General features: G+C 44.1%; 1 protein-coding gene across 1 annotated transcript in view; it reads left to right on the forward strand.

Moving 5' to 3' along the window:
* Positions 1-12,534, forward strand: part of Cbp53E (Calbindin 53E) — a 203,428-nt gene that overhangs the window by 175,486 nt on the left and 15,408 nt on the right. The window contains exon 4 of the mRNA XM_037427562.2: positions 3,002-3,088. Coding sequence (XP_037283459.1) covers positions 3,002-3,088 — 87 coding nt within the window. The remainder of the gene's footprint in view (positions 1-3,001; positions 3,089-12,534) is intronic.

Genomic DNA, 12,534 nt, shown 5'->3' on the forward strand with positions numbered 1-12,534 from the left:
GAATTGAACGCCGGCTTCCGAGAAACTAGGATTCTTCAACGCAAGTAAAACGAGAGATAAGGGAAGGATTTCCTATGCTGCACGATCCGGTACGGCCGCGCCTGCTCGTTAACCGCGCACGTAGCATATATATATATATATATATATATATATATATATATATATATATATATATATATATATATATATATATATATATATATATATATATATATATATATATATATATATATATATATATATATATATATATATATATATATATATATATATATATATATATACATATATATATATATATATATGAGTGTGTGTGTGTGTTACCAGGTCTGGTTTATTCGCTCCCCCCTGGCGCATGTTTTGTAACACGAAAGATACAGCGGTGCGCCTGGATATCAGCGATAATAAGGCATACGCGCGGCCAATGGACGCCTGCTATTTCGCAACCTCGACGCGAACTGCACAGCGCACAGCCTGGACCGGCGATATTCCCACGAGTAGACGCCACCTCGTCGATACGATCTCTCGAAAGCACGCGTCGTACTCCCTCCGTAATATTTTTTTTTTTCCCTTCCGAAACTATCGGACAGTAATAAAGATCCTCGCCGAGCCAGCAGACGACAGAGACATCCGCGAAATTGAGAGAGAACACAAGAATAAAATTTTCACGACCATGGTCGTACCTGCAGTTATGGGGCTGAAACGTGAGCGCTATATTATATAGTCCCTCTCATCCGTTAGTGATCTCAGCTGCCGATAACAAAGCCACAGAATAACCGATCCTTAATACCAATAAACAGTAAACGCACACCACGTCAAACTAACCATCACTACTTTCATATTTACGCTGCCTTTCCCGCTACTGCTACGATCGTTATGCATTTGCTTGATAACGACAAGATTTCGCTGATGGAAGCTCCATTCTGCAATACTACCAAGTGTGTCACGTTATTAGACTATGTCTCCCGTGTAGTTGTATTGAGCCTTCCATACAAAGCAGTGAAAATGAGAATCATTACATAAAGAAAATGTGTCCACATGGAAGTTGTTTACTGTCACCGTTTATTGCACTTCATGTACACACCCAACGGAGTACGTGTTCCGTTTAACATAAAATACGCAATTTAGGCAATTATTTTTTGTAAAACAACTTAAATCAATGTCTTTTAATACCAAGCGTCACGTGCAATGCGCAAGACCGTTTCTATGGGTGCTACATCTCAGGAGAAAAAAAAATTATTTCATTCAAAGTCGTTAAGTTTAAGGTAAGTTCCAACAGATTTGTTGGCAGGACTGGTTATCAAAATACGAAGTGTGTCACAGTGACGCTCCACATAGGTCAGATGAAGCTTCATAGTCTGCTAAATGCATGCCACAGCGCTTCTATCACGCTCAACTTTTTTCCCTTCTGGAAATACGCATTGAAAAATGTCACGATCATTGTCATCAGTGGGTTAGGACAATTTATTTTTGATATTCGAATAATTTCAGTGACCTAGGAACTCTCCCTTAAGCTGGCGATCTTGGCTGTACCTTCGCTGAACGACACTGACTGTCGTCATCTTGATTGTTTTTAAAGAAATAGCAATTAACTTACGCTCGAAAGGCTCGGGCGCGGTCGTCATCATTGTCATCCTACTGTGAGAGTATCAACATCGAGTGTCGTATGACGTCTAATAGCAGCGCTGCTCAAGATTCACGGGAGCAGCTCACATCACCTATTGTGCTGTGGGCAAGCAAACTTCGAATCCAGCCTGAGGACCTTCAGCACAACGCTACACCTTTCGATCAGTCTCCATCTTCTCGTCCTTACGTTGAAACTGCCATCTTTCTCAGCGAGTCAGACACTCCGAGTGCTTCGGAAGAGCGCTTCGACCCTTTTTTTCAGAAAAACAATGAAGACGAGCTGTGGCAGTGTAGAATTTTGTGGGCTATTTGTATGAGTGAAAATCAATAATGTCTTGCCGAGAAAAATTCACTGATTGGTTCTTAAACATATATACTGTATATTGAAGAACCAATCTTTCTATATATAAATATATATATATATATATATATATATATATATATATATATATATATATATATATATATATATATATATATAGAAAATAAGTATATACCTAAGGGCTCGTTTTTCCGTGTTTTGACACAATATTAGTGAGATCTAATGGACAATAATGCCAAGGAAACTTAATAGGTGAAGTTATTAGACTGAATTGCCCTGCCGTGGTGGTCTAGTGGCTAAAATACTCAGCTGCTGACCCGCAGGCTGCGAGATCGAATCCCAGCTGCGGCGGCTGCATTTCCGATGGAGGCGGAAATGCTGTAGGTCCGTGTACTCAAATTTGGGTGCACGTTAAAGAACCCCCGGTGGTCGAAATTTCTGGAGCCCCCCACTACGGCGTCTCTAATAATCATATGGTGGTTTTAGGACGTTAAACTCCACATATCAATTAGACTGAATTGTAATGCAAGTGTGAAAAAAGAAAAGTGGGTGAAAAAATAACTCGCCGTGGCGCCGTGGGCAGAAACTGAGCCTGCCACCTTCGAATAACGCGTTCAATGCTCTACCAACTGAGCTACCATAGCGGCTATCCTCCCAGCCACATTATATGGTTTATGGTTTATATGTCAATTAAACGTGGGAGTGTCGGTCAGCGCCACCTGCAGCCATGGCGCCGAGTGTGGCACACTCTTTATGAGCCTGTTTGGCGTCACGTAGCACGAGAACTTATTAATAGCTGGCAGCTGGCCAATAGTCTCTCGTATACAACATAAAGGTGCCAAGTCTGCCATCCTTTATATATATATATATATATATATATATATATATATATATATATATATATATATATATATATATATATATATATATATATTAGTTGGCCGTTTATTATATTAGTTTAGTTATATATTGTATATATATATTAGTTGGCCGTTTAAGTTTTTACAAACTGTCTGTTCCTAATTGTTGCGTGTTCGATTGCCTCCTATGCAGCTAGCCCAGCTGCTGCCGCTGGAAGAGAGCTTCCTCTTGCTCTTCCGTTTTGACAACCCGCTTGAGTCCAGCGTGGAATTCATGAAGGTACGTCTGATCCTCGCGTCTTCATTTTGAGAAGCTATTTTATCTGCCGTAGGTTTTATTTCTATCTATCTATCTATCTATCTATCTATCTATCTATCTATCTATCTATCTATCTATCTATCTATCTATCTATCTATCTATCTATCTATCTATCTATCTATCTAGCCGCCTGCGTCGGGGGGCCCTAGTGATCGTCTACGTCAGGGTGCCTTCCACAAATTAAACTGAGTTTTACGGGCCAGAACCGCAATATGCTTACTGAGCGCGCCGTAACTGCGGGCTCTGGATCGATTTTTAGTTTTGACAACCTGGAATCGCCCCGCCGCGGTGGTCCAGTGGCTAAGGTACTCGGCTGCTGACCCGCAGGTCGCGGGATCGAATCCCGGCTGCGGTGGCTGCATTTCCGATGGAGGCGAAAATGCTGTAGGCCAGGGTGCTCAGATTTGGGTGCACGTTAAAGAACCCCAGGTGGTCGAAAGTTCCGGAGCCCTCCACTACGGCGTCTCTCATAATCATATAGTGGTTTTGGGCCGTTGAACTCCACATATCAACAACCTGGAATTAAATGTAGGCATTTCTTTATTGCAGCCTCATCGAAATGCATCTCTATTGTTACATCGGAAGTAAACTCGAACAAGAAAATTTAAGCTATTTCTTCCAGGGTGTAAACAAGCGTGCGAGTACAATGGAAGGTTGGGTCAGAAACCTGTTATCGCGTACTCTTTCTTACACGAGTGTGCCACTGAACATTCGGACTGCGCGCGCGTATTTGCGTGTCCTGGCAACTGCTGCCATCTGACTGACACCCAGAGAACCACCTCCATTATTCACAGCCGTCTTGAATTCGAAATTAAGCGCGCGGTGCGGACATTCTCTCCGTAGTCACAAATTGGAGCTAGATTCTATTCCTTTCTTATCGGACATCAATCACTGCTGCCAATCTCGGTGATTATGTTCTTTATCACTGGCCAAGAACAGGAATAATTAACGTTGGAAAAGAATAGTGGCATTCTATCAGACCGGATATTAAAATTCGCATGTCATTCTGTTTTATGTGGCAATATTATTGTTCGGTTATTTCTTTCTTCCTTTCCTTCTTTCGTTATTCCTTTCTCGCTTGCTCTTTTTTTTTCTTTTTTCCGCTTCGTTACATTGTTAAAACGACATGTGCCCACAAAAAGAAAAAGTTGACAATAAACCGACCTACACAAAAAAGGCCAAATTTAACTTTCTTCTTTTTTTCTATTTGACTAAAGAATTCGCGATTTTGAGAAAAGCGGCTCTAACGTATACGTTTCCTTCGGTTGTCGGCATATCTAAAACAAAAAAAAAACCCGAAATATCCAACTTTTTTGTACTTATTTCCTATACTTTACAGTAATGTGTCATCCTTCTATTTTTGTTCCTTATTTTCTACACCCTCCCTCCCACTAGACCTCCTCAGAACAGCGACTCCTCTAACTTTTTTTTTTCAATACGCATTTCCTATTTTATTCTCACTTTGCTTCTCGACCACGGGCACATCAGAAAGCAATAAGAAATCGGATGCCTGCTGCAGCTGCTTTCAGCGAGCAATCAGAAGAAAGAAAACGCTGCCATCGCAAAAAGAGCTGCCTCTGTCGCCTGGGCTCCGCAAACATGCGCGGCAACCTGAGACGGGAAGGAGAGCGAAGGGATCATCACTGTGTAGCGTGTAACGACATCGCTAAGCCGCTTTTACGAGCTCTCGCGCGGGGAGATCCTGAGCCCGGGGCTCGCATCCGCTGCCGGCGGCCTCCGGAATCGATAAGGAACGTTATAAACGGGGCATAAATCAGCCAGGCGCGGGTGCTGCACGCGGCTGACGAGCTGCTGCAATCCGATGGCGCACGCGCAACAGCGCGGAGAACAACCGCGAGGAACAAGGTGCCGCCGCGCACGCAGCAGCGCACCGGAGTCTCATTTACGAGGTGCGCGCCGGGGCGGCACCTTGAGGCAGCTGCGCGGCACAGGAGGCACGCGTCGCTGATTTCGGAGCACTGCGCCAGGAAACGAGCAAAGTATAGAGTTCCCTCTGGCAGCGAGCACGGAGGAAAGAGCCAATCGCGACCTCTGCAAACAGCATGGTCATGTACTAAAGCTGCGCTAGCTGGAGAATATGAGCACGCTACATTATACTGTACCGGGTCATGCCGAATGGGCCTAATGTTTGACCTAGTTTCTTCGGCAAAGGCACGTATCAGAAAAGATTTAAGTTGCGTATGTATAGAGATAAGTCCGCAGCCAGAATTTTTTTTGGGGGGGGGGGGGGGTGGCATCTGTCTAAAAATTTGAACTCCCCCCCTCCCTGGCTACCCCTGGCTACGGGACTGTGTAGAGAGCAGTGCAGCGGCGTTACATTGTCCGATGAGTTCAGTCTTCAGATGTGACCGAATAGCTTGGCGCCGCTGATTTCGTCATGCATGGCTATTTCGAATGGTATTACAAGCACGAACTACTGTTGACTTGTAAGTGCGGAGCAACTTAGAGGCCCTGGCTGTCGCATGCTGTCATCGTACACTGTCGCAGCCTGGCCTAACGCAGACGAAACCACAAATAGCATAGCCATCTTTAGCGTACTGAGAGTGCGCTCGTGTCAAGGAGAAGTCTTCTTTGTCTTGTTCCTCAAGCGCCTCGACGACGATGATGATAAGCATGGAAAACTTCAGAGGCCCGGGCTCTCGTGTGCTGTCGTCACATGGCGCAACGCAGGCAAAACCACTTACAAAAATGAAAAAAAAAGATAGAGAAAGCGAGCGAGAAATATAAATATAGAAAAGGAAAAGGGGAAAGATAGGAAGAAAAATATAAAGAGCGAGAAAGAGAAAAGAGTGGATATAGAGATGGGAAGCAATAAATGTAAATAAATAGAGAAAAAATACGGTTAGAAATGAAAAAAAATTATAAAAAGATAGAAAGAGAGAAGGGAAGAAGAAGAAAAGTGAAAAGAAACAAATAAGCCAATCCCCCAAAGTGGGTACGTGTCATATATTGAAGGAAAACAAAGAAACAAACAAAGGAGGCCTCCCAGCTTCGCACTCTTTTCAGGCATGGCACCACTTATGCTAAGCTGCCTTAATTTTATTTTTTTATATTTAAAGTGAAATGAAAGATGAACGCCGTAGGTGTGTGTGTGTGTGTGTGTGTGTGTGTGTGTGTGTGTGTGTGTGTGTGTGTGTGTGTTTGTGTTTGTGTGTGTGTGTGTGTGTGTGTGTGTGTGTGTGTGTGTGTGTGTGTGTGTGTGTGTGTGTGTGTGTGTGTGTGTGTGTGTGTGTGTGTGTGTGTGTGTGTGTGTGTGTGTGTGTGTGTGTGTGTGTGTGTGTGTGTGTGTGTGTGTGTGTGTGTGTGTGTGTGTGTGTGTGTGTGTGTGTGTGTGTGTGTGTGTGTGTGTGTGTGTGTGTGTGTGTGTGTGTGTGTGTGTGTGTGTGTGTGTGTGTGTGTGTGTGTGTGTGTGTGTGTGTGTGTGTGTGTGTGTGTGTGTGTGTGTGTGTGTGTGTGTGTGTGTGTGTGTGTGTGTGTGTGTGTGTGTGTGTGTGTGTGTGTGTGTGTGTGTGTGTGTGTGTGTGTGTGTGTGTGTGTGTGTGTGTGTGTGTGTGTGTGTGTGTGTGTGTGTGTGTGTGTGTGTGTGTGCTGCCTCTGAACAAGCTGCGTTGACTCTCATTACTCTGTAACGATTTTCTGTGACGGTGTTCCCGTAAATCCCTTTACGAGAGCGTATGCATGCGAGCCACCCTACACCCTCCAAACACGCACGCCTCAGCTGGCCACAGTGTGTTGACAACAAGACTCTCAGAATCTATCGTACTTTCGCAATTAAGACTCGCTATAGCCACTCGACAGTACTTCGATACGCCGCCCTGTGGCTCAAGGGCCTCGCTTTCCAAACCCTTGCACGTACAGAGATCATTCATCATCATCAGCAGCAGCAGCCTGACCACGTCCACTGCAGGACAAAGGCCTCTCCCATGTTCCGCCAGTTAACCCGGTCCTGTGCTTGCTGCTGCCAATTTATACCCGCTATAATGAGGCGTTTTAGAGTGGCACTCTTTTATAAAACAGGAGAGCGGTCACGATACGTCAAGTGGTAATGGCGGAACTAGCCTGAGTCTCCAGCCAACCAAACGTCGTCTTCTTCACCGACTGAGTCATACCCCCTGCTCTTCTGAGTAGCATTCATCTTCTTCACTACACCGCAAACTTCTTAATCTCATCAGCCCACCGAACCTTCTGTCTCCCCCTAACCCGCTTGCCTTCTCTTGGAATCCAGTTAGTTACCCTTAACGACCAGCGGTTATCCTGTCTACGCGCTACATGCCCGGCCCATGTCCATTTCTTCTTCTTGATTTCAGCTATGATATCCTTAACTTGGGATAGGCAAAAATCAGATGTATGCACTAAGGGACAAAGAAGGCAAAATAACTACCAGTATGGATAGGATAGTTAAAATAGCGGAGGATTTTTACAGAGATCTGTACAGTAGCCGGGACAACCACGACTTTAATACTATAAGAACTAGCAGTAACCCAGATGACATCCCACCAGTAATGATAGAAGAAGTAAGAAAAGCTTTGGAGAGCATGCAAAGAGGCAAAGCTGCTGTTGAGGATTAGGTAACATCAGATCTGCTGAAAGATGGAGGACAAATTGTGTTAGAAAAACTAGCCACCCTGTTTACGAGGTGTCTCCTGACGGGAAGGGTACCATAGTCTTGGAAGAACGCTAACATTATCTTAATACATAAGAAAGGAGATGACAAGGACTTGAAGAATTAGAGGCCGATTAGCTTGCTCTCTGTAGTATACAAGCTATTTACAAAGGTAATTGCTAACAGAGTAAAGAAAACATTAGAATTCAATCAACCAAAGGAACAAGCAGGATTTCGAACAGGCTACTCAACAATCGACCACATTCATACTATTAGTCAGGTAATAGAGAAATGCTCAGAATATAACCAACCACTATACATAGTCTTCATAGATTACGAGAAGGCGTTTGATTCAGTAGAAATATCAGCCGTCATGCAGACACTGCGGAATCAGGGCGTCGATGAAGTATATATAAACATCCTGGAAGAACTCTATAGGGGATCAACTGCTACCATAGTGCTTCATAAAGAAAGCAACAGATTACCAATCAAGAAGGGTGTAAGGCAGGGGGACACAATCTCCCCATTGCTATTTACCGCGTGCTTACAGGACGTTTTCAGAAGCCTAGAATGAGAACAGTTAGGGATAAGAGTCAATGGAGAGTACCTTAGTCAATGGAGAGTACCTTAGTAACCTGCGCTTCACCGATGAAATTGCATTGCTGAGTAACTCAGGGGACGAATTGCAACTCATGATTACGGAGTTAGGCAAGGAGAGCAGAAAGGTGGGTCTTAAAATGAATCTGCAGAAAACGAAAGTAAGGTACGACAACCTCGGAAGAGAGCGGTGCTTCGAGATAGGTAATAGTGCACTTGAAGTTGTAAAAGACTATGTCTACTTAGGGCAGGTAATAACCGCGGAGCCGAACCACGAGATTGAAGTAACTAGAAGAATAAAAATGGGGTGGAGCACATCTGTCAAATTATGACTGGTGGATTGCCACTATCCCTCAAGAGGAAGGCATATAACAGCTGTATCTTGCCGGTACTTAGCTACGGAGCAGAAACCTGGAGACTTACAAAGAGGGTTCAGCTCAAATTGAGGACGGCGCAGCGAGCAATGAAAAAAAAAATGGTAGGTGTAACCTTAAGAGACAAGAAGAGAGTAGAGTGGATTAGGGAACAAACGGGGGTTAAGGATATTATAGCTGGAATCAAGAGATCATTAAACGCGTTCAAACCAATTAAATCAGGATGGGACGACTGAAAATAACTGTACCATGCTGAAGTTTTCACTTTTCAGGACAAGTGTAAACCTCATCAGAGGGAGCTTTACTGCTCGCCAACAGAGATGACGAGCGTAATTCACGCTAGTCTGAACCACACCCAATGTGTTCCCACGGGCAACCGTAACATCTTTACGCCCGGTGAATCGCTGTCTTTTCACGAACTTCGCCCCACTTCACCTCGATGAGTTTTTTTCTTTGTTTTGTTTTTTATCGTACTCGGTGATCGATCGTAACCACCACCACGAGCGATCACAAGCATTTGGCGTCAGCTATTAGGAGCACCGGGATCAATGAAGTGCACGCAACACGGATAGTCTCACTTTGCATAAGCACCCCTAAGTTAATGTCCTACATGAGCGCAAAAGGTGAATCCGTCGAGTACACCAGGGTCGTGGAGTCATTTCCGTGCGACTCGACGGGAACCGTAGTAGAAGTCATTTACGCGCAGACAAGACGAGCACCTCGGCGCCCCACGTGGCACAGCGGTTCCTAAGTGCACCCAGAGTCAGTTTCGAGCCAGCACCGCTCGATGACAGCCCCACGACAATGACGTCGTTCACGACTACGGAAGCAGCGCTCGCTGCTCGAATGCGCACTGCCTTTGCCGAGAATCGACGTCGGATGAATAGAGAAGGAGAGCAAAGTAAACGGAGCGCTCCATCGCAAGACGAACGGCAGATGTCAACGGCACACTGCAGGCGCTTCAAAAGTGTTGGAACAAGTCGGCAGCAGCGGAAATGATTGGGGGCTTTTTGTACGTGCACTCTTAAGTTCGACGAAATTTCTTTTCTCTCTCTTTCTCTTTATTCCTTTTTCCAACAGCGCCGCGTGGTACTTGCTCCGAGGTTCTTCGGCGTTAATTTAGTTCACTGCCGATTGGCAGCTATAGCGCTGCAGCGGCCCGTTTTCTCTTGTTGCCCCGTGCAGCGAGCCTTCTCGCAAAAAAAATATTAATAACTGCAGCGAAAATTTATCCTTGCAGAAAAGAGGAAACAAAGAATCTGGAAAAATAAGCTGGCTAAGGTGTGTTCAACAGCCGTTCTTGCCTGGCTCTCCGAAGCAAACATCGCAGGAATCTCCGTCCCGCTCTTGCCAGAGCTGCACCGACCGCCGGTTCAGCGGGGTTATACGAGCACGAAGTCGATCAACGCATCAAATGAAGATCTCGTTACTGCGTTCGTTTTTCTTCTCTCTCTCTCTCTCTCTCTCTCTCTCTCTCTCTCTCTCTCTCTCTCTCTCTCTCTCTCTCTCTCTCCCTCTCTCGTTTGAGCCGAAGAAATGAGAAGTAACAAAACAAGAGGCTAACGACACAAAGCATTGAAGTGCGCAAGTGGAACGCGACTCGCTTTAGAGCTCCCTATGTGGTCACAACGTTTGTCATATTGTGCCGCATAACTAAAATCAAGCCGAGTCAACACACTACCTTCGACGGCTCCCTTTCTGCCGTCTCCCCTCCTTACTCTCTCTTTCTGTTCTTCTTCATTACATTCCTTCTTTTTTGTTATTATTATTATTTCAAGCCCTGTAATCTCAACAGATGGCGTAGACGTTGCGATCCCATGTAAATGTACATGAGGCACTCCCTCAACTTTTCTACCTGAGACTGGGTGACGAGATTCAATGTATCCAAATTTAAACATCTGGAGGGGGGATACAGGTAAACAGTGCAGTATGGCTAAACGAATAAGAAATCATCACCTATAAGCGGTCGAGGAATTTTAGTCCCGTGCTCAAATAATAGCGCACCGTCTTCGAATTACGTGGAAAACAAAGCCTGGCGCTTAAGGGAATGCAAATCAAACAGCAACCTCCAATTGAAAGATCGCGTTACGCGCCAGTAACAGAGCGAAACTGATATTGAGTTCGAAAAGCCTCGCGCCATGCTCTATAAATTTTATAAGCCGGTGTTTGGGCGTTTCCTGTTTCGTCAAAAGCCAGTGCACTATACGGCCGGAAGCTCAGGTAAAGGACCGCAGTTTAGGTAGAAGAAAAAGAAACTTATTGGTCGTATATAAATATTGTGCTGGAGACTACTGGTAGGTTGAAGCTTCCTGCTACCCCAACCGCTCAAACACGCACGCACAGTTTTTTTCTCCTTTTTTAAGCGACAGTGCTAAAGAGCTCGTTTCGCAAATATTCCGGAGTCGACGTCGTTGGCTCCGAACAAAAAGTAAACATTGTTCGTGAGCGAAAATCTTAAATATATGCAAATAAATAAAAATAATAAAAACATTCGGTTAGAGTGGAAGTGGAACAAGCACCGTTCTATGACCAACCTACCACACTGCTTTGAACTATACTTCAGAAAGAATTTATTCACGTGTTCACCGATGGATGATGTATGAATCAAAGCTCTACGCCGACATTTTTTGTATCTGTATACCAAGCGAAAAAAAAAAGCTTTTAAGCCCAGCCATTTCACTACATTCACAACGGCAGAGCTCTATGCAGTACTATGTGCTTTACGCTTCATATGTTTACAGCCAGGTCCACTTCGATGAGTAGTTATCAGGGACTCACAGTCCTCATTATTTTGTTTAAAAGTAATCAGCTTGGTCAACAAAGCTAGCGTGTTCGCATATGAAATAGAAATAACTTACGCTATAGCAAAATATTTAAACCACACCATAATGTTGCGGTGGGTACCAAGCACCTGTGAAATCATAGGAAACGACATAGCTGATCGCATGGTACATGCAGAGAGCACCAGGAAAATAATATATCACTGCTACCTCTACCGATGAGCGATGCACGATGCCCAATAAATAAGTTCAGCTGTCCATTGTCTATGAAAATTTGGTTTTAAAATGGTGCACAAAACTGCCAGTTATTTAGCATTGATTCCCGTATATAATTTAATATTCCGTTAAAGGTTAGCCGATCGGTAAAAACAGTCATTCATAGGCTTCGACTTGGTATGGCCTACAAGAAGGGCTGTCTGTATATAATAAGGAAAACTGGCAGTCCTACGTGCTCATGTGGAGAAGCTCAAGAAGATATTGAGCACATTCTTATACATTGTAAAATTATGAAGGACCTCAAAAGAAACTTTAAAAAAAACAACCTTAAAATTAAATTCTTTGGATAAGCGACCTCCATCAATTTCAAAAATCTTGGGTACATGGCCAAAAGAACCACTGCAGAGCATGCAGTTCACTTTCTGGAGGAATCGGAAATAACTCAAAAGTACTAAACGAAAAAAAAGGAAAGAAAACGTATTAACGTTATTGTTAACCGGTTTGTTTCATAACCATATTTTTGTGTTTCACTACAATATTTTTGCGGTGTGGGCAAATTTCTGTGTGGTGTGGACACATTTCAGTATTGAAAAACGTGGACTCGTGGCAAACGTGGAAGTGGCACCAACCGCAATGGCCACCTCTCCTTATATTCATTTATTTTTAAAAAAAAAGAAAAACATGTAATGTAGCACGAGGAATCACCTGAATACGTGTATTGTTGCATGGCAGCCGCAAAAGCATCAACAAAGTGAGAAGCTGCGTAAGGGCGCGTGTTGCCTTAAAGACGCGCAGAGGGTACTTCGCTAATTCGCA

The sequence above is a fragment of the Rhipicephalus microplus genome, chromosome X (assembly GCF_043290135.1).
Source record: "Rhipicephalus microplus isolate Deutch F79 chromosome X, USDA_Rmic, whole genome shotgun sequence".
NCBI classification, from domain to species: domain Eukaryota; kingdom Metazoa; phylum Arthropoda; class Arachnida; order Ixodida; family Ixodidae; genus Rhipicephalus; species Rhipicephalus microplus.